The 21,212-nt window shown below is 37.7% G+C and overlaps 2 protein-coding genes across 2 annotated transcripts; one reads left to right on the top strand and one right to left on the bottom strand.

The window, feature by feature from the left end:
- The first annotated feature begins 7,176 nt into the window (after positions 1 to 7,176).
- On the top strand, positions 7,177 to 11,387 carry LOC148913192 (carbohydrate sulfotransferase 3-like). The gene is made up of 3 exons (XM_089025992.1): positions 7,177 to 7,743; positions 8,556 to 8,583; positions 9,982 to 11,387. Exons 1-3 carry the CDS (start codon positions 7,250 to 7,252, stop codon positions 11,074 to 11,076), a joined length of 1,617 nt encoding a protein of 538 aa, XP_088882118.1. The 5' UTR covers positions 7,177 to 7,249; the 3' UTR covers positions 11,077 to 11,387.
- Positions 11,388 to 11,459: 72 nt separating this feature from the next.
- LOC116287664 (uncharacterized) lies at positions 11,460 to 19,191 on the bottom strand. The gene is made up of 8 exons (XM_089025731.1): positions 18,749 to 19,191; positions 18,300 to 18,417; positions 16,781 to 16,945; positions 16,195 to 16,247; positions 16,040 to 16,086; positions 14,899 to 14,990; positions 13,806 to 13,865; positions 11,460 to 11,946 (listed from the first exon to the last, which is right to left on the bottom strand). The coding sequence occupies exons 1-8, from the start codon at positions 19,079 to 19,081 to the stop codon at positions 11,870 to 11,872; spliced, it is 945 nt and encodes a 314-aa protein (XP_088881857.1). The 5' UTR covers positions 19,082 to 19,191; the 3' UTR covers positions 11,460 to 11,869.
- Positions 19,192 to 21,212: the final 2,021 nt, after the last annotated feature.

Below are 21,212 nucleotides of genomic sequence, written 5' to 3'. Positions count from 1 at the left end.
TTTACTTCATGTATGATCAGTATTGAAAGTATTGTCGAAGGGTTCATTTGCACTTTAAGTTAGAAATGCGATTTTTCGTGTATTTTGGCCACAAAACATAAAAGCACAAACATTATGTTTAGTCTAAGGTCACCCATTTCAGATGTCGGACCGACAACGTTTTTTGAAAAAGGTCAGTGTATACCACAAAGAGTCGAGAAAGAAGGTTTTGCACTAAGAATTTATTAAATTTGCTTTTTATAAGAATTTTTAAGGATAACCAGCTCAACGTTAGTGCTAATATTGTTTGTGATAAAAGTACAACAAGACGGTGATACATCTGAAGAAAGAAAACGCGTGATGTTTGACTAGGTGGCAATGAGCTAATTCTCTGAATGGCTCGATGGTTGAATTATTTTAACATCCGTTTTCTTGTGTATGAGAATATATATAAAAATATATATTTGTACTGCGGTTGGAATTTATCAAATTGAGCTGATCCTCGCAGTATATGAAGCAACTTATGCAGCTGCAAATTGAAAGACTCAGAAAAAATTCTGAGTCTTGAACGTCCGTAGACAGTCCGTAATCAGTCCGTTTTCTCATTATTGGTATTAAGTTCTTGGCTGTTGCCTCGATAGTTTATACTTTTTCAACAGCCATACACACTAACTTGATCTCACTTTGTAATTCTATAAATTTCATAACTGTTTCACTCTATATCAATATTCTTTTTTCTTTTCTTTTCTTTTCTTTTCTTTTCTTTTCTTTCTTTTCTTTTCTTTTCTTTTCTTTTCTTTTCTTTTCTTTTCTTTCTTTTCTTTTTTCTTTTTCTTTTTATTGTAATTTTTGTGTGTGGAATAAACTTGACTTGACTCGACTTGACTTCTTACTTTTGATTTAATTGAATCAATGCGAAGTTAAACCACAGTTTAGATTATTAGATATTGTCATACTGCAATAAACTAGTAGATAGCTATCAAGTATATCCTCAGTCCTCTTGCTCTCCACCTTCATGAAAGTATTTTTCAACAATGAAAACCAAGAGCGAAAATTAATTTAAAAAATCGGAAAGTGAGATGCCTAACGACACGAGGCACTGTGAGATTCGGCTCAGTGAATGATCTTTTCCCGCCAACATTCTTAATTCTTGTTTCAAGTCCTATTAATATCAAGTCTTATTAATATTGCGATTAATGGAGCTAGCGTTAAACAAGTTGATCACACCAAATCTTTGGGTGTCACTATCGATAAAAACCTTAATTGGTCAGAACATGTTAACAACATTTCGAAGAAAATCTCTTCAAGTATAGGGGCTCTAAAACGTGTTCGCCCATTTATTTCGACCGATAGTGCCATCCAAATCTACGAAGCCTTAATTCTACCCAAACTGGACTATTGTAGTGCAGTTTGGGATGGATTAAGTGATAAACTATGTGTTCAACTACAAAAGCGTCAAAATCGAGCGGCTAGAGTTATCACAAGATCTAACTATGACATAAGATCTAGCCATCTCCTTGACCAATTAAACTGGGATACACTTGCAGTTCGTCGTAAAAAACAAAAAGCCCTACTAATGTTTAAGACGATGCAGGGACGTACACCAGTTTACTTACAAAACCTTTTCTCCGACTACCATACTAAATACAACCTTCGAAATCATGATCATAAACTGTCAATACCTAAGCCACACACTGAATATCTAAAACGATCATTCAGCTATAGTGGGGCAAAATTGTGGAATGACCTACCGTTAAATATAAAAGAGGTCAAGTCAGTACGAAAATTTAAAACGGAAATTGATAGTTTGTACAGTAAGAAAAGTTGTAACTAAGGGCTCCACGGCAAACATGTAAAACAGTAACTAGCTTTTTAATCGTAAATCTTTACTTTTAAATATTTTTAGGCAATCGACTGATGTTTTTACCGTGGCAAAATAAAGAAGCTTCCTTCCTTCCTTCCTCCTTTTTACACAAGTAAATAAAACCTTTCTAAACAATTTGTTTAAGAAGCACGTGAGATAACAAAGCAAGCATTTGAACCTTGGGAAATAGATTTAATATAATAAACCATCTTCCCTTCCTCCCTTCCTCCCTTCCTCCCTTCCGCCTTCCTCCCTTCCTCCCTTCCTCCCTTCCTGCCTTCCTCCCTTCCTCCCTTCCTCCCTTCCTGCCTTCCTGCCTTCCTCCCTTCCTCCCTTCCTCCTCCTGCTTCCTTTCTTCCTCCTCCTCCTTCCTTCCTTCCTTCCTCTCTCCCTCCCTCCCTCCCTCCCTTTCTCCCTTCCTCCCTCCCTCCCTCCCTTTTTCCCTTCCTCCCTCCCTCCCCTCCTCCCTCCCATCCATCCATCCATCCATCCATCCATCCATCCATCCATCCATCCATCCATCCATCCATCCATCCATCCATCCATCAAGCCAACCAGCCAACGAGCCACCCAATAAGGTATCAACTTTCAAATAGGTAACATCAGCACATGGTTTCATCGTCAATAAATTGACTTAGTGCCCCCCCCCCCCCCCCCCCGCCACTAGAAAAAGTCCTTCTCTCTTTCCTTTTATTTCTATATTTTTATCAATATCTTACCAGTAAGTCAGGCATTAAAATAAGCTCACACTAACATATATCGATGGTTTAATAATTCATCCATTTTCTTGTTATCACATTACACTTGACATAGATCAATTATCTTAGCATGTTCCTGAATCATAGAATACTGCTGGGTATACTTTTATTTATTTATTTATTTATTTTTATTTATAACAACATTTTCCAGCCAGATAGTTACACGACTTTGTATAGCCATGTCCAGATGGACAGCCTGCTATGTGAAAGAACCAGTATGTTCCGCTATGGCTTCCACATTTGCAACCCACTCTTTTCATTAAGTACCTTTCTGTAAAGAGAATATGTGTCGGTCAAAAATTATCGACTAATAAATCAGTTATAAAACCATTCAACTGTTACAGTAATAGCATGATTGTTTTACCTTCAGCATCATCATTAATAGGCAATGCTACTGATGCTGCAATCAGCACAACAAGCACAACAAGGATAAGGAGTCGTGAACACATGGCTTCGTCTTGAATAGATGTCTGTGGAAAACTAATTCACAATAATACTTACATTAATAATGCCTTGGGGGGGGGGGAGGGTGTGTTCATTTGTCTCTTTTCTTCGTTATTTTCACTACAAAAAATGTCATTCTTGCACAGACAAAGGAGCTTTACTGAATTAAGATTTGATTCGGCAGTTTAAATAGATAGAGCCAACTGAGTCTAGCAATGCATTTGACTAGCCATTAGAGTGTTTACTGGATAACAGTGAGTTCCACGTGCGACTCGATTTTAGATCGACGTATTATAGCCTCTTAGCAAAAATAATTTGCATGGTTTTGACAAATCAAATGGTTACCAAATTGGGGAACGTTTTTGTTACCAACTGAAAGATCACGAGTGAATAAGTACGTTTGCACAGTTTCGAACTAGGAAGGCAAATATTTGTAAAGTTACAAGCAGTTAGAATGTGCCAAAAGCAAGAAAATAAGGCCGGCAAAGCCTCGATCCTCTTTATGTCATACAAATCTTTCTAATTTCTATAACCTTACATATTCTGCCTATGATGACATCAGCAATGCCAATGGAAAGACATGTTCGTCAGTCCATGGCTTTTCGGATGCATAGGGTCCATTGTCAAAACAAATAGACATTTAATTCCGGGCATGTGCAACGTTTAAACTAGGCCAAGCAATAGACGGAAATATATTAAACCTTTCTTATCTTTAATAAATACAAGATCCGTCTTAAATTCATTCATTCACTTTGATACTACTCGTATATTTTCCTTATCGTGTTTCGGTACACTAAAACAACCTCTTGGAAGACTTATGTCTCAATAAGGCCATCAAAGAAAGATTTTATTCTGAATAGCACAATTATATAGAAATTCACGAGTTCGAATTAAAAACATGCAAAAGTTGTACAAAAATGTCAAGTCAATCCGCTTTAGTTATGGCTCCGTCAAGTAAATCAACATACCTTTTTGAAAGATGTGTTTGAGCTTCTTGGCTTCCGCGTGAGTAAAAAGCAACTAGTAGCTTGTAAGGGAAAACATAACCCTTTTTTTATCGATTATATAAAATATGCTTATGAGTAAAAAGTATTATAATTTTGATCAATATGATCGTGAGAAAACGTGCTCATTGGCTCCATCTTGACTAGACTTGTCGGTGATGGATTCGAGAAGGCGTTGGAAAAAAAGCTGGGAAATGAAGAAGAAGGAGAAGGGGGGAAGAAGAAGGAGAAGGAGGGAAGAAGAAGAAGAAGAAGAAGAAGAAGAAGAAGAAGAAGAAGAAGAAGAAGAAGAAGAAGAAGAAGAAGAAGAAGAAAAAGAAAAGATAGGGAAAAAAAAGGAATTTAGAATAGAAACATTGATCTGACTACAGATCCAAGGCTTGATCCATCTGTTTTTAGAAAAACAAAGCCTTCCTACTTCAGCCCTCCGCCCTCCATTGTCTCATCTCAATTTCTTTCGTGCTCAACCCTTATTTTTCGCGCATACGTATTTGATTATATTAAAATAAACTTTGCGAGTTAACTAACAAATTAGTACATAGCTATCAAGTATCTCTTCAGTCTTCCTTGCTCCGGCTCTACCTTCACGTTATTCAACAATTTACAATTAATTTCACGAATGTTCACATTTGATGGTTTGATTATCGAGCCTATTTTCTAGCCTTATTTGAACCCAGACAGAAAAAAATTGGAAAGGGAAGACTAAGAGGCGGAGGACGGCAAAAGGTGCAATGGGAAAGTATTAGATTTTTAAATAATAACAGATCAAGCTTTCTTTTCATAGATCAACACATATATATCATCATCTAAACAAGTTCCCTGTCCCTGTCCCTGTCCCTGTCCCTGTCCCTGTCCCTGTCCCTGTCCCTGTCCCTGTCCCTGTCCCTGTCCCTGTCCCTGTCCCTGTCCCTGTCCCTGTCCCTGTCCCTGTCCCTGTCCCTGTCCCTGTCCCTGTCCCTGTCCTGTCCCTGTCCCTGTCCCTGTCCCTGTCCCTGTCCCTGTCCCTGTCCCTGTCCCTGTCCCTGTCCCTGTCCCTGTCCTGTCCCTGTCCCTGTCCCTGTCCCTGTCCCTGTCCCTGTCCCTGTCCCTGTCCCTGTCCCTGTCCCTGTCCCTGTCCCTGTCCCTGTCCCTGTCCCTGTCCCTGTCCCTGTCCCTGTCCCTGTCCCTGTCCCTGTCCCTGTCCCTGTCCCTGTCCCTGTCCCTGTCCCTGTCCCTGTCCCTGTCCCTGTCCCTGTCCCTGTCCCTGTCCCTGTCCCTGTCCCTGTCCCTGTCCCTGTCCCTGTCCCTGTCCCTGTCCCTGTCCCTGTCCCTGTCCCTGTCCCTGTCCCTGTCCCTGTCCCTGTCCCTGTCCCTGTCCCTGTCCCTGTCCCTGTCCCTGTCCCTGTCCCTGTCCCTGTCCCTGTCCCTGTCCCTGTCCCTGTCCCTGTCCCTGTCCCTGTCCCTGTCCCTGTCCCTGTCCCTGTCCCTGTCCCTGTCCCTGTCCCTGTCCCTGTCCCTGTCCCTGTCCCTGTCCCTGTCCCTGTCCCTGTCCCTGTCCCTGTCCCTGTCCCTGTCCCTGTCCCTGTCCCTGTCCCTGTCCCTGTCCGTGTCCGTGTCCATGTCCATGTCCATGTCCCTGTCCTTGTCCCTGTCCCTGTCCCTGTCCCTGTCCCTGTCCCTGTCCCTGTCCCTGTCCCTGTCCCTGTCCCTGTCCCTGTCCCTGTCCCTGTCCCTGTCCCTGTCCCTGTCCCTCCTGTCCCTGTCCCTGTCCCTGTCCCTGTCCTTGTACTTGTCCTTCTTCATCTCCCCGTCCTTGTCCTTATCCTTGTCCCCGTCCTTGTCCTTTTCCTTGTCCTTTGTCCTTCTTTATATTTGACAAGAGGCATGCATGCAAAATTCGGCTGAGAGATTGAACCTTTCCCACCAATATGGTTTCAAATCCCCTTTTTGCGTAAGTAAATAAAACTTTTCTAAAAAAACTTCTCCAAGCAGCAAGTAAATAAACAAAGCGAGCTTTTGAAGTTTCGAAAATACGTTTTTGAAGCTTACGGAACTCACCATGTGAAGTTTAAAATGTGCTAATATCAGTACAGTTCCATGCATCGATGTTACTGATGCAAATGAATAGAGAAAGTATGCGAAAGATAAGAGGTCTGTACATGCCTACAAACGGGGTTCGATGAATCATCTTTTCTTTTTTTTTTTTTTTTTTTTTTGTCGGTTGGAGATCTGAAATCTGATATCTGAGAACGATTAACAAGCTTCAAATTGTAAAATATTCACAGCAGAACAAAGTACTTTACTTTAAGATTGGAATATAAGGCATGATGATCTTTAAGTTAGAAATGTGATTTTTCGCGTATTTTGTCCACAAAACATAAAAGCACTAAACATTTCAGATGTCGGACCGACAACGTTTTTTTAAAATAGATTAGTACGTCTATACCACAAAGAAGTCGAGAAAGAAAAGTTTTACAATAAGAATTTATTAAATTTGCTTTTTATCAGAATTTTTATGGATAAACAGCCCAACGTTAGTGCTAATATTGTTTGTGATAAAAGTACAACAAGACGGTGATACATCTGAAGAAAGAAAACGCGTGGTGTTTGACTAGGTACGAGCACCCTTCCATTTTTGCGACATTTAATACAATTTATATATTTCGTATTCCATGCGTGTGCTTGAGCGCTAATTTTCCATCTAATTTGTAAATTATGTTTAAAGAGTGCGACAAAGCCTTGTTGATGGTGCCTTCTCAAACTCGTTAATAATTCATGAGGTCAATGACCAAAGGCGACTTTGCATTGTAGTCACTTGCACGCACCTTGATACTTGATCAAGAACGGATCAAGACACTGATCAAAACACTGATCACTTTTTTAGTCTCAGGAGATTCAAGAACAAATTAATTATAATGAGACTAAGAAGTAAGTTTAGAAACGAGTGCTTCGTTTTTGATCAGGGCATCCAAACGTGCTTTCATCTGTTTCTCAGTGTTTGGATGTCCTGATCAAACACGAAGCACTCGTTTTTGATTTTTACATCAGGGGCAGTGACATGATTTTAATTAATTTTTTTACTTTTCCATGGAAACAGAATATCGTTGCTCGAGTCGACTGATTTATATTTTTAGATCGCCATGAAGCTGTGTTTTTTGGTTCTTATTTTTTTAGCCGTTACCGCAACTCTAATACTATATCAATATTGCACAGATATCTATATGTATCATGTGAGATATAAACCGGATCAGTTTAATGCGCGGGTATTGGCAAATAATGACCCCTCTCAGTTCAGTGGTGTAGACGTGATTATAGTTGGTCAGGGTCGATCTGGGACAACGTTTATTGGTGAGATGTTCAATAACAATCCTGATGTGTTCTACGTCTTCGAGCCATTGATCTTCACCGCTAAAAGGCTCAACTTGAACATATTTTACGACAACGAAACGCTAGAATATCGATCTGAGATATCATCTACGCTTGCAAGCTTTCTGGCTTGCAATTTCACAAGCAGCGAAGATACTATACGACGTCTCATCGACAGCCCATTTCATTTACAAAGCAATGCCCTTAAGAAGTTTGCTTTCGTTAAGACCAACATGAAAAGTACAAGTGAATTAAGCCTTAACCTATCAAGTGTTTGTCTAAACTATAGACACAGGGTATTGAAAATTTTGTCCGGACGGCTTTCTAACAGTGTCGATAGAAACTTTGCGTAACGTTGTCAGTGACAGCTTGTCAAGACATAGAGAATTAAAAATCATTCATTTGGTTAGGGATCCTCGCGCAGTTGTGCAGTCATGGATGCGTTATTTTTGGATCAAGAGTTCAAATGATTCACAATTTATACGAAACATAAAACGCATATGCGAGCCTGTGGAGAAAAATTTGCAATTGGGTGATAATCCCCCAAACTGGCTTATAAACCGTTATAAGTTGATACGATATGAAAAAATGGTGGAAAATCCTTTTGAAACCGCGAAAGAACTCTATAAATTCGTCGGAATAAAAATGTCAGCCAGAAGTAAGATCGTGGACCGAGTCTCGGAAAAAAGTCCCATCACAGGAAGAATTAAATAACAGCCATTCAACTATACGCCTGGCCAATTCAACAATGAATAAGTGGAAAGTAAAGCTGTCTAGAAATACGAAAATGGTTATAGAAACAGCCTGTTCCAATGTGATGAAAAAGCTTAATCTTAGGTAAGGTTTTTCGATAAACTATTTAGGAGGGTGCTGTTATTAATAAGCAAATGTGTCATGTGGCTAACTCGTGAATACTCAGATCTTTCAGATTTTACGTCGAACTACTTGAACTGTATTTTGCTATTGCTGTGCATGATACGGAATATATTTTCCTTCAGATATAGAAGTAGTTAAATTGCTTTAAGTGCTAAATCTTGTACGTTATAGGGAATGATGTAATAAATTGATTGCCAGATTACTTCAAAAGTTTACCAACGACGACTTCGACTTCACGATGGAGTCAACTGCTTTTGAGTGTTGTTGTTGTTGTTTACTTTCCAGGAGTCATTCGACTTACGAGTCTTCAAAAGTGAGTATAAGATAAAAACTAGTCGAGGTACCATTGATCTGGACCATAGTATAAGCTTTGACTCATTGATTTAACGGCTCAAAAACTGCAATTTTCTTGAATTTAGTACAGACTAAACCAAGTTAAAAAATCAGCCCAATATAGCTTTAAAATGTCTTTGCATTTATTTCAATATTTTCTACAAACTCTTAGTAACATCCTCACAGAAACTTAGCGTTGGCTACCTGTAATTTTGCATGCAAACCTACTGCATCTTAGTGAGCTGAGTGAGTGAGTGACACATATGCATATTTAGGCCCCTCACAATCATTCCGTTTCTACGCTACGCGTATCCACGAGTTAAATATTCATTTGTATTTCTGCTATCCAGCTGACCTAAGAAAAGTAAAACATACGAGCCCAATCAAAAACGAGTAAACAAAGTGAGCATTTGAAGGTTGGACCCTACGTTTAAGCTTCTAACCCACCATATGAAGATTAAAATCTGCTTTTATCAATACGATTCCATGTAAGGGTGTCACTAATGCAAATGAATGGAAAAAGCAAACAAAAGATCAGAGTTCTGTACGTCTCTACCACTAAATACACCTTTTTTTTTTCAAAAAACGTTGTCGTTTGGAGATTTGAAATCTGAAATCTGAGAACGAGTAAGAAACTTCCAATTGGTGTATAAGTTGTTTGAAATACGTGTATAAGTTGTTTGGAATACGTGTATAATACAGAAAGTCGAGAAAGAAAAGTCTCAGACTAAGGATTTATAAAATTTGCTTTTTATCAGAATGTTTTAGGATAACAAGTTCAACGTTACTGCTAATATTATTTGGGGTAAAAGTACAACGAAACGGAAATACAGATGAAGGACGAAAAGCGTGTTGTTTGACTGGGTATAAGGATAAGTGTCGTCATGTTATCCGTATAAAATGATTATTAATAGCAGTTATTTTAGCGAGTTTTAGGCCTCGTCCACACGTATCCGGATATTTTTGAGTCCGCAACTTTTTCGTTGCGGATTTTTAAAGACTTTGCGTAAACACGTAGCGTATTCGAATCGTTTTAGAACGTCCATACGGATCCGATACGTATCCGGATATCAAAATCTTAGGTCAACAGAGCGTGCGCACTTTCACGGAAAAGACTGCGAAAATCAAAAAGGCTGCGAATTCAAAAATAACCGGATACGTGTGGACGATGCCTTAATACAATTTATATATTTCGCCTATACCATGGGTTAGCTTGAAGTGAAAGGCGCTAATGTTTCATTTTGTACATTAGGATTAAAACCTAATTGGATTAGATATAGCCTTGTTGGCTAAAAAGTGTCAGCGACAATTTTCTAATCAAACTCTAACTTTTCCAGGGAAACAGAATATATTGCTATCTCGAGTTAACTGATATACATTTTTGGTTGGCCATGAAGCTGTTGCCTTGAAGCTGTGTTTCTTGGTTTTCATATTCTCATGCTTTGCAAAGACTCTGATATTTTATCAATATTACAGAAATATCTATATGTATCTTGTTAGATATGAACAGAATCAATTTAATGCGCGGGTATTGGCAAATAATGACCCTTCTCAGTTCAGTGGTGTAGACGTGATTATAGTTGGTCAGGGTCGATCTGGGACAACGTTTATTGGTGAGATGTTCAATAACAATCCTGATGTGTTCTACGTCTTCGAGCCATTGATCTTCACCGCTAAAAGGCTCAACTTGAACATATTTTACGACAACGAAACGCTAGAATATCGATCTGAGATATCATCTACGCTTGCAAGCTTTCTGGCTTGCAATTTCACAAGCAGCGAAGATACTATACGACGTCTCATCGACAGCCCATTTCATTTACAAAGCAATGCCCTTAAGAAGTTTGCTTTCGTTAAGACCAACATGAAAAGTACAAGTGAATTAAGCCTTAACCTATCAAGTGTTTGTCTAAACTATAGACACAGGGTATTGAAAATTTTGTCCGGACGGCTTTCTAACATGTCGATAGAAACTTTGCGTAACGTTGTCAGTGACAGCTTGTCAAGACATAGAGAATTAAAAATCATTCATTTGGTTAGGGATCCTCGCGCAGTTGTGCAGTCATGGATGCGTTATTTTTGGATCAAGAGTTCAAATGATTCACAATTTATACGAAACATAAAACGCATATGCGAGCCTGTGGAGAAAAATTTGCAATTGGGTGATAATCCCCCAAACTGGCTTATAAACCGTTATAAGTTGATACGATATGAAAAAATGGTGGAAAATCCTTTTGAAACCGCGAAAGAACTCTATAAATTCGTCGGAATAAAAATGTCGCCAGAAGTAAGATCGTGGACCGAGTCTCGGAAAAAAGCGGTCCCATCGCAGGAAGAATTAAATAACAGCCTTTCAACAATTCGTTTGGCCAATTCAACAATGAATAAGTGGAAAGTAAAGCTGTCTAGAAATACGAAAATGGTTATAGAAACAGCCTGTTCCAATGTGATGAAAAAGCTTAATCTTAGGTAAGGTTTTTCGATAAACCATTAAGGGGTGTACTGTTATTAATGAACAAATTTGCCACGCGGCTAACTCGTGAATACTCAGATTTTTCAGTTTGTAGTTTGAACTACTCGAACTCGGTATCGCTATTTGTGTGTAAGATGACAGAATAAATGGTCCTTCGAATAGAAGTAGTGTGCCATCACTCTAATCCCATATAAGCAACTATTGTAAAGTTTGTTTCGCGTTAACATGTCATTCATGTGAACTGATTTCTGAAATTGGATCGGCTTAGGCCCTCATTAATTATGTACTATGTTACTATGTATGATGGGAGGCCATAATAACGCAAATTATTATTACACACGCACTATCATTGCTTATTCAAAATTAAAAACAGGCAAATAATGTTAATTTATCCATGAATACATGAATAAACTGAATACATGCTTTTTCGGATTTTTTTTAAAGGCTATTTTTACTTAGACCTTCCAAGTGCACCGTCATTAAGTGCACCGTGCAGAAGCCATTATCTTGATCAATACTGTTGTCTTGTTCTACTTTACATACACTAGACCTTGTATAGTATTGGTTACAAGTGCATGGTGTAGAAGCCATTATCTTGATCAATACTGTTGTCTTGTTCTACTTTACATACAGTAGTTGTATAGTATTGGTTACAAGTGCATCGTGTAGAAGCCATTATCTTGATCAATACTGTTGTCTTGTTATACTTTACATACACTAGACCTTGTTAATAGTATTGGTTACAAGTGCATGGTGTAGAAGCCATTATCTTGATCAATACTGTTGTCTTTTTCTACTTTACATACACTAGACCTTGCAAGTTGGGATAAATACCATTGGATGCACTGTAAGCATAGAGGGCTCGGTGAGCTGAAAAAATGGATAAAATTTAAAATCATTTATTGATAAAAGTCCCATTTGGGGTCCCTCCTCCATAGGTAATAAATTTTCATATGTAATAAATTATCATATGTAATAAATTATCATATGTAATAAATTATCATATGTAATTTCGTATCTCTGCGCGCCCATGTAATATCCTCTATGTATGTCATACATTCTCACATGTAATAAATTATCATAGGTAATAAATTATCATAGGTAATAAATTATCATAGGTAATAAATTATCATAGGTAATAAATTATCATAGGTAATAAATTATCATAGGTAATAAATTATCATAGGTAATAAATTATCATAGGTAATAAATTATCATAGGTAATAAATTATCATAGGTAATAAATTATCATAGGTAATAAATTATCATAGGTAATAAATTATCATAGGTAATAAATTATCATAGGTAATAAATTATCATAGGTAATAAATTATCATAGGTAATAAATTATCATAGGTAATAAATTATCATAGGTAATAAATTATCATAGGTAATAAATTATCATAGGTAATAAATTATCATAGGTAATAAATTATCATATTTTATAAATTATCATATGTTATAAATTTTCATTTGCTATAAATTACCATGTGTAATAAATTATCATATGTAATAAATTATCGTATGTAATAAATTATCATATGTGATAAGTTATGATATGTAATAATAAATAATTTGGCGAGGGAAATTCCAAGGACTGCCAAAATTGGACAAGTACATAGGCCGAGTTTAATAGCCTACTTCCGAGACATGCTTCGCTTGTCACGCTCAGAGGATTCAATGTGAGGTTTCGTGCATAATGGTCAGTGATTCGTGACAGGAGAAAAGAATTAATTTAATTTAGCACGTAGCCTAGTACTGAAAACGTTGTGCGTGACAATCGAAGCATATCTCGGAAGTGGGCTATTGGACAGCATGGATTCATATTACCTATTAAGCATGTAACTATCTATTAATCCCAAAGGTAAGCTGAGGGACTTAACATACATAACTTGTGTTTGCAATCATTTATGGTATCTTTTATTCAATACTGAGTATAAAACTAGAAGATATTTTGATTACAAAATACAAAGAAATGTATGGAGCGATGTTTAGTGTTGAGTGTATGACGTCACATACTCCTTTAGAAATTCGCAAAAATACAATACTTCCCATCCGAATATCAGGAAAAAACTTTAACCAGTGATTATTAGACCTTTAAGGGTTATTTCAGTAAAGTTTCAGCTGAATTAAAATTCGGACGATTTTTGTGCTAGTCCCCATTTTATTGCCGTAGTATTTTATACTATATTTTTATAGAGGAATAATATAAAAATTAAAAAACATTAAATTTATTAAATTCTTAAGAAGTTCAGAGAACTTAAGAAATGTAAAATCATCTTTTAATTGAAGAAATAGGTGTGAAATTTTGATTCTACATTGCATTAATTATATTGGCATTTTGCTGAGAGCAATAAGCCATCACAAGTTTAGCCGGGTTGTTCAAAGTTGGATTAGCGCTAATCCAGGATTAACTCTATAGGTCTTATTAAGAGTTAACCCAGGATTAGCACTAATCGAGCTTTGAACAACTGGGCCCAGGGTGAGTAAAAGCCTGAGTCGAGTTGCTATTGCAGTGCACTTTGGGCTGCATTAGGCGAAAAATTAGACGCCATCTTGGAAATATGTCCACTTAAAAAGCCTGTTTGCATCTATACATTTGACCGACTCGTTGGATTTGATTAAAATAATAGTTCTCTCGCCCACATGGCCTATGAGTCGATAGCCCATTCGGGATCGGGGACTAATTGCTATATAGTCCACAGGTATGAATGCGCAAAAATACTTACAAGGGTGCATTGAAGTAGTAAACTGATATCCACATTCCCCGTCATCGTGGGTATCAAACACTGAAAATATCAAATAGAAATTAAATATTAGAAGTACTATCTTTTTACTTCTGGATGAGCTATGAACATATCCATATTTATCCAATCGTCCTCGAAAGCACCCAACTTTCCATCCATCCATCCATCCATCCACCCACCCACCCACCCACCCACCCATCCATCCATCCATCCATCCATCCATCCATCCATCCATCCAAGCAATCATCCATCCATCCATCCATCCATCCATCCATCCATCCACCCACCCACCCACCCATCCATCCATTCATCCATCCATCCATCCATCCATCCATCCATCCATCCACCCACCCACCCATCCATCCATCCATCCATCCATCCATCCAATCATCCATCCATGCATATATCCATCCATCCATCTCAACCATCCATCCATGCATCCATCCATGCATCCATCCATCCATCCATCCATCCATCCATCCATCCACCCACCCACCCACCCACCCACCCATCCATCCATCCATCCATCCATCCAATCATCCATCCATCCATATATCCATCCATCCATCTCAACCATCCATCCATGCATCCATCCATGCATGCATGCATCCATCCATCCATCCATCCATCCAAGCAATCATCCATCCATCCATCCATCCATCCATCCACCCACCCACCCACCCATCCATCCATCCATCCAATCATCCATCCATGCATATATCCATCCATCCATCTCAACCATCCATCCATGCATCCATGCATCCATCCATGCATGCATGCATGCATGCATCCATCCATCCATCCATCCATCCATCCATCCATCCATCCATCCATCCATTTTTATCTTTGAGATTTACAACATACGACACTTATATGTCATGTTTTTTTTAATTCGTGTATTCATTTCTTCATCCATCCATTTGTTAATTCATATTTATTTATTCATTCATTCTTTATTTATTCATTTTACGGCTACGCCTCGTGGGTGATGACGCAATTTATCGTCAATAAGAGGAAAGACACATAAAAATCTGATGTCAATTTGTTAAATTTAATCCATATCGGCTGTACTTACCATAGTGAGCTACGTAATAGCCAATGGCAGCTCCTTTACAGTTGGACTCCCATTGGTACGGATAATGATGAGAAGCAATGATACGAGGGCATCTAGACAGAACAACCTCTCATATCAATGCAATTTTAGGGTAAGAGAAACAAAAGCAAGTTATGTTATAGTAAACAAGATAGCGGCAAACATAAAAGTGCCCCTAAAGCGTAAGATAATACTTACAGAATCGATTCTAGATGAAGTGAATAGTTGAATGGTGAAATATTTCTTCATTTGTGAGTGTTAGGACTTCAAGTTATAAAGGTTTAAACTCAGTTTGGCTGCGACGTGAATACCTTTCTTATTTAAAATTCAAATTCTAACTCATTTAGACAAAACGTATTTTAAAGTATCATATTTATATACTCTTGGGGTTTACACAAAGTTTTTTGTTGTTGTAAATTTGGATTCATAATGGCCTTTATTTATTAGTATAAAGACTTTGGACCATCCGTTTTGGCAGCCATGTTAGATGGCAGGAGCAATACATTTGTTTTTTCATAAGAAAAAATTCAATCCCCAAGAGCAAAGGGATTTTATTTTTCTGCCATCCAAGAAGAGGCAGTCCAAGCTGTATCATGGGCGTCGGTGCGTGATGCAAAACCTCAATATGACGTCACAGTCAAAATTATACGCCTTCATAAAATAAAGACGCAACACTCAAATGAAAAAAATATTACACCATTCGACAATTCACTTCATATGTAGATCAATGATGAAAGTATGTATCAGACAATCGGGTGCATTATCAATAATACAAAGCGGACATCCATTCCATTCTTTGACTATTTATCATCACGGAGCATTTTGACCGAGAGGGGAGTGTGATCGACTGAAAATAAACGGTCATTTAATGCTCATTCAGGCAGCCAGCATCTAGTCAATATCCCATTTGCCAGCAAATGCTTGTATTTACAATCAATCAAATTTTCCGAGCTACCAAACAATTCCATGTTGAGCGGATGTTTTGCATAGCGGCTTCGGCGGGTGCTCTTTTTAGCAGCACTCGCCAAATCTAACTTATATTTATCGATATATAGCGCTAAGCACGAGGAGCGTGCAATGGAAAGGTGCGATCTTGGAACTCGTACTGAAGATGTTTACTCACCCTCTTCCCGAGCAAGAAGCATCGAAGTATTGGGCTCCACTTGGAATCTAATTGATCAAAATCAAGATTAAAGAAAGTTATTTGACAATGATTACCAAAAACCAGGACAACAACAAACAAAAAAACATAAAGGAATTCAGTTGAAGATCGTATACCTTGTAGAATACCGCATATGGTGCTGTAGTTAGGACGTCCACCCTAAATGTTCCTTTTGCGTAAAAAGAGCAAACTTTCGTAAAGTATTCTTCGTTTGCACGTTACGTCAACGCGGACATGTTGGTACCATTTAACAAAACATTTCTCATTAGCATCAAATTGTTAACGGTACCACAATGGCCCCCATGTTTTTTGTCTTTTAACTCTCTTGGGAACGCTTGCAACCCATGATCCTGCATGTTTATACATAGATTTCGGGGTTAGGAGCCGTTCACCGTGGCGTACAAGATCATTTCTATTCAGACTGGTTGCATTGAATTTGTATTGGTACTAAATAACAAAGCATTCCTGATTAGGTTATTTTGTTTATGCCACCAACATCGCGGCTCTAACTTTGTTATCGAGTTCTCGAGGGATTGGAAAGCCGTTTTATTTATAGATAGTCTGGGATAGTCTAACTAAAGGCAGATAGGTAATTGTACGCTCCGGGTAGCGGACCCCACTCCCTCGCTTTCCCAAACACACACGAATGCATAGACCTGAGCACCTGCGAACAATATTCTTTAAGAATTTTCGAAAGCCTACCTTCATGGGTTGCCAGCTGATGAATGTCAATATCAGCGAGTTTTCTTGAGGGAACATTGACTTTTGCATAAGGAACACAAAGGTCACTTTGGCAATTGACCTCTTGGCGTTGAATATGGTTTTTATTTGACGCACTGATGCTGACAACAAGCGTCCATCCACCACCTGCAAAACATTGATTATTGTTTGCTTAGTATAAAAAACTTTAGCAAGGTCACTATGACTGTAGTCTCCCTCGCATCCGTTTTTAGTGTCGGTCGTCACGCAACGCTCCCTCCCCACAAAGGATGCGAGGGAGACTACTATGACTGGACTTGGAACCTGTATTTCGAGTTGCTAGTTGGTTTTCTCGGTGTCTTTACAGAGCTAGCTTCATTTTTAACGTCAAAATATTCACAAATCCCAACGGTAAAGTAAAGAATGCACAACGTCGACAATACACACACTTTGAAATTTCACGGACCTTCACTATAACACAAATACTCTGCACAAAATCGAGCCGGGCTAATCCTGCAAAAATGACTTTACAGACAAGTAAACAGCGGTTTCTAGAATATCCTTTGGTTTTCAAACCTTTGTCAACTCACAACATAGAATATTTGCCAATTATAATATATGCATGAGATTTGTACATATCAATATTATATTTTGGGTGAACGTTTAATAAAAAGATGAAAAATAATATAACTGTGTCAGTTCGATTTCTGCGTTTAGTTTTCTTCTTTTGAAGAACTAAATGTTGAGGGGCACGAGAAAATGAACAAACTCCATATGCGATTGACCCTTACGCTATTGAAGTTTCATATCTAAACTACCAAATTCCTTTTCAAAATCTGACTTCATATTAAATGCTAAAACTCCTTTGAAAATAAGAAGACAGTTACTGTAGTGAAAATAAGTAAGACAAAAAAAAGCTACCGAAAAGCATAATTATGGGTAATAAGCTCATGTTCTAGACGAATACAATTGCATATCATATAGTAGTGCATTGTCTGCATTGCCTCGTCTTCTATTGTCGTGCTATTTTTTCTAGAACATGAACGCACCGACGGGATTCTGGAAGTAATATTTCAAAGTCTCCAATATCGGACTGGACGGGATTTCAAGTGTATGCAATTAGTTCCAGTCCGAGGCGCAGCCGAATTCATTCCTTTCACAGGAATTTACCAGGTTTAAAGTAACATAATGTAACCCAAAAATAGTCCATTGATTGGCTGGTTTACTCATGAATTATTAATGGTATGAGAAGTGTAGGCATAAAACGTCATCATCCTTGAGATCTATTGAAGATTTTAAATGCCAAAATCTTGTATTATAGAAATTTTAGATCTATATTGTTGATGTAGGTGACTGAACTTAGTTTATCAGCACTTGAGTTTCAGATTGAGATATAGTTATTAGTTCGTAGTAATGTCGGTAGCCGCCAAGTTTGTCCGTTGAAACTAGTACGTAAAATGATTTGTCAACATGGTGGCCTGCGTTTAATATAATTTCAAAAGCTAGCAATTTTTCAACTTACCAAAGTTTTGCATGTCGCAGAAAACTTCAATCTCTCTGTTTGGAAGCCTAATCCGATAGTTTCCACTTTTAGCAGAAGGGTCGCGTTTCTTGGCATCGGCGCAATGTTTTGGTAAACCCTGTGGGGGAAAAAGAGTCTTACCTTCACACGATCGAGAAGAGCAATTTCATTAATAAAAATGTTTACAGCATGAGTGCCATGTTGTAAAATAGTAATCTGTGAGTTATCTGTGCCCTGACTTAGGTAAAACCAGAGGGCGTTGTTTCCTTGCAATGCAAATAAAGAAAAAGAAGGAGAAAAAAGGATTTGTTTCCTCCTAAATGATTGAATTATTTCATGATTTTCTTTTTGCTGGAAAAAGTATATCTATAATTTTTGGATTTTGTTTTTTAAGTTTTTGCAAATATAGCTTAAAAAACACAGTACTTAATTAATAAAAAGAATCTTACCAACCCGCTGTCATAATAATGGAAATCAGCACTCGCTACCAAGTCTGCAATTGAATCTTTCTTGTCGATAGGAAGTAGCTGACATAACTTTAGTCCTCCAACTGCATTCTTTGCGAAGTTTATCGAAAGGCACCCATCTTGTCCAAGGCATTCTAGTGTACATTCAAATAGGTCTTTTACGTTGTATGTCTTCAAAGGGGTGACTTGTAACTTATGGTCAAGGTCGGGAACAAACTTAGCCGACTTTGATAAACGGTCTGGATCAACATAAGGTGGAAGTTGGTGCGAAAACTCAAGCATGTGAATAAAAACTAAAAGAAAAATCTTCTCCATTCTTACTAGTGACTCGAATTTCTTTTCTTCTGGATATTTCTCAGTTATCTAATGGTAGTATACTCTTTTATCTCAATCGACATCTATAAATTGAAGTTATCTGAGCTCTTAACGTGAACTACCTATTATAGTATCAATATTTAATGTAAGATCAAGTTAGATCGGCGTGAATTAATTGCGTCTGATATAAATCATTAATAGAAGGTAAAACGTCTTTGTGTCTGTGTTTTCAAATTATTTCCTTTTATAACTAGAAACTCATGAAAGTACTTAGAGCTAGAAAATAGAGACAAAGAAAGAAAGAGGAGAAGACGCTAGGAAAACAAAACGAAAACAAAACAAAACTGGGAAATGCAGTAGACACAGATCCTTACTCGATAATACCAAGAATAAGAATCAAGCGTAGCAAAACCTCTTGTCAGTAAACCTTTCCCAGGCAGCATTTCATTTCAGAAAAATACACATAGCTCGATTTTTCGATCGAAATTCCTTACCAATTATATAAGATGCAAGAGAAAATGTTGAATATAACACAAAATCCAATAAAGTAGTCATCGTTTCAAAACAAAATTGATCAGATTTTAAAAAAAATTCTTTTCGTATTCAAGCAGTGAGTGCCAAAAACTATTCTCTTCAAGAAAGGCTGTTGTACAAGACTAAAATCTTGTTATTCAGAAAGTTTAACTTGTTTGGAAGTGGAGATGACCGATGAAAGTGGAATCGAAGTGTTAACCTAAAGCAAAAATTTTATTCGAAAATGAGGTTTAGGCCTTCATTCGCTTTTTCCCCTTATATTTTCTATAAGAAAAGCCTGCAAAGCAACATTATAACACAAATGCAACAAAACATCTTTGTACAATTGAAAATACCGCTTCAAACAGGCATTTTATCATAGTACATCAGTTTCTAACTGTATAAAAAAGGTTTTGAGTGTTAACCCAAAACGAAAATTGGGATCAAAACTCATACGAAAGTCTAGTTTTTGGCGCTTTTCGCCATTATTGCTCATTATTGAAAAAAATTTCCTCTTAAATATATTAAGAGTTAAATCATTATTATTTTATTATTATTATTATTATTATTATTATTATTATTATTATCATCATCATTATTATTTTTGTTTTTGTTTTTTTTTTAACTATCTGGACACAGTGGGATTCGAACCCAACGACAAAAAAAAAAAGAAAGAAAAAAAAGGAGAAAAAAACGATTCTACTTTGCCATACCCCCGTAACATCCGCAGAGCTGAGGCGGCGTATGGACTTCGGACCTGACGGCGATTAAATCCTTCTGCCCTTGGGTGTACGAATTACGCAAGAAAATGTTCTAGCCGAAGCATCAGGGGAGAGACCAGCCGGCCCCCAAGACCATATCGGCTAATCCCTTGCATCTCTGCCACGCACGGAATCGGTTGAAAAATTAATGTAAAAAAGTCTAGTCTATTCGGTGCATTGTTTTCACGGCTATTGTTATGCTGATTCACCTGAAACCGTGGCCCAGTGGAAAAAAGCTTGGGCTTTAATAAAATTGAGTCAAGTACGGTTGAGTGAAGTAAGTACCATGATGGGTGACCTAAAACTACTACCTACTTAACTGATTTTCGCGTTTTTTTTTCTTTTTTTCTTTCTTTCTTTCATCTTTCTTTTTTCCTCGTTCAGTCTATTACGAGTCGTTTTTGTTCGGTAACCATTAAAAACTGCCGGTCGTTTACTAATCGATCGGTGTCTAGCTGTGCATGATTGTGGATAATTTTTCGAAGTACTGGGAAGAAAGTCGTTAGTATTCTGTGCCGAAGAAAAGGAACACTCCTTACATATGCGAGAATTATTTTCCAAAAATAAAATACTTTAAATCGAATAATTATTTTTTTAGTGAAGAAGTCGTCGAAAATTAAAAACTATCGTGAATCCATGCCCGGAAGTCTGTCGTAATAATTTTTTTCCGACATGTGCCACGGAAAGAGCAACTCGTTTGTAAGAGCAGTTTTCTTATGACTGTGAAAACCACATTGCTGTATAGGTGCCTTGCCGTGACCATTTAACAAGTAGACATCACTTTTTTATGTCTGTCCTCTTATTGACGATAAATTTCGTCATCACATTGTCAAAGTAGTATGCGGATCCACTCGGCG

The sequence above is a fragment of the Actinia tenebrosa genome, unplaced genomic scaffold (genome assembly GCF_029948245.1).
Source record: "Actinia tenebrosa isolate PJP-AT-01 unplaced genomic scaffold, QUT_ActTen_1.0 PGA_scaffold0__85_contigs__length_37466705, whole genome shotgun sequence".
Classification (NCBI taxonomy): Eukaryota; Metazoa; Cnidaria; class Anthozoa; order Actiniaria; family Actiniidae; genus Actinia; species Actinia tenebrosa.
The sequence above is the reverse complement of the archived record's forward strand: the minus strand, read 5'-3'. Positions and strand labels throughout refer to the sequence as shown.

Excerpts from the sequence above, each read along its gene's own strand:
- LOC116287664 (XM_089025731.1), bottom strand. The coding sequence starts at position 19,081 with ATGGAGAAGATTTTTCTTTTAGTTTTTATTCACATGCTTGAGTTTTCG. Across the intron at positions 16,946-18,299 it reads CTGCGACATGCAAAACTTTG|GTGGTGGATGGACGCTTGTT; the intron begins GTAAGTTGAAAA and ends AATGTTTTGCAG. Across the intron at positions 11,947-13,805 it reads TACTACTTCAATGCACCCTT|CTCACCGAGCCCTCTATGCT; the intron begins GTAAGTATTTTT and ends CCATTTTTTCAG.
- LOC148913192 (XM_089025992.1), top strand. The coding sequence starts at position 7,250 with ATGTATCATGTGAGATATAAACCGGATCAGTTTAATGCGCGGGTATTG. Across the intron at positions 7,744-8,555 it reads AGTGTCGATAGAAACTTTGC|GAGTCATTCGACTTACGAGT; the intron begins GTAACGTTGTCA and ends TTTACTTTCCAG. Across the intron at positions 8,584-9,981 it reads CGACTTACGAGTCTTCAAAA|TTTTTGGTTGGCCATGAAGC; the intron begins GTGAGTATAAGA and ends AACTGATATACA.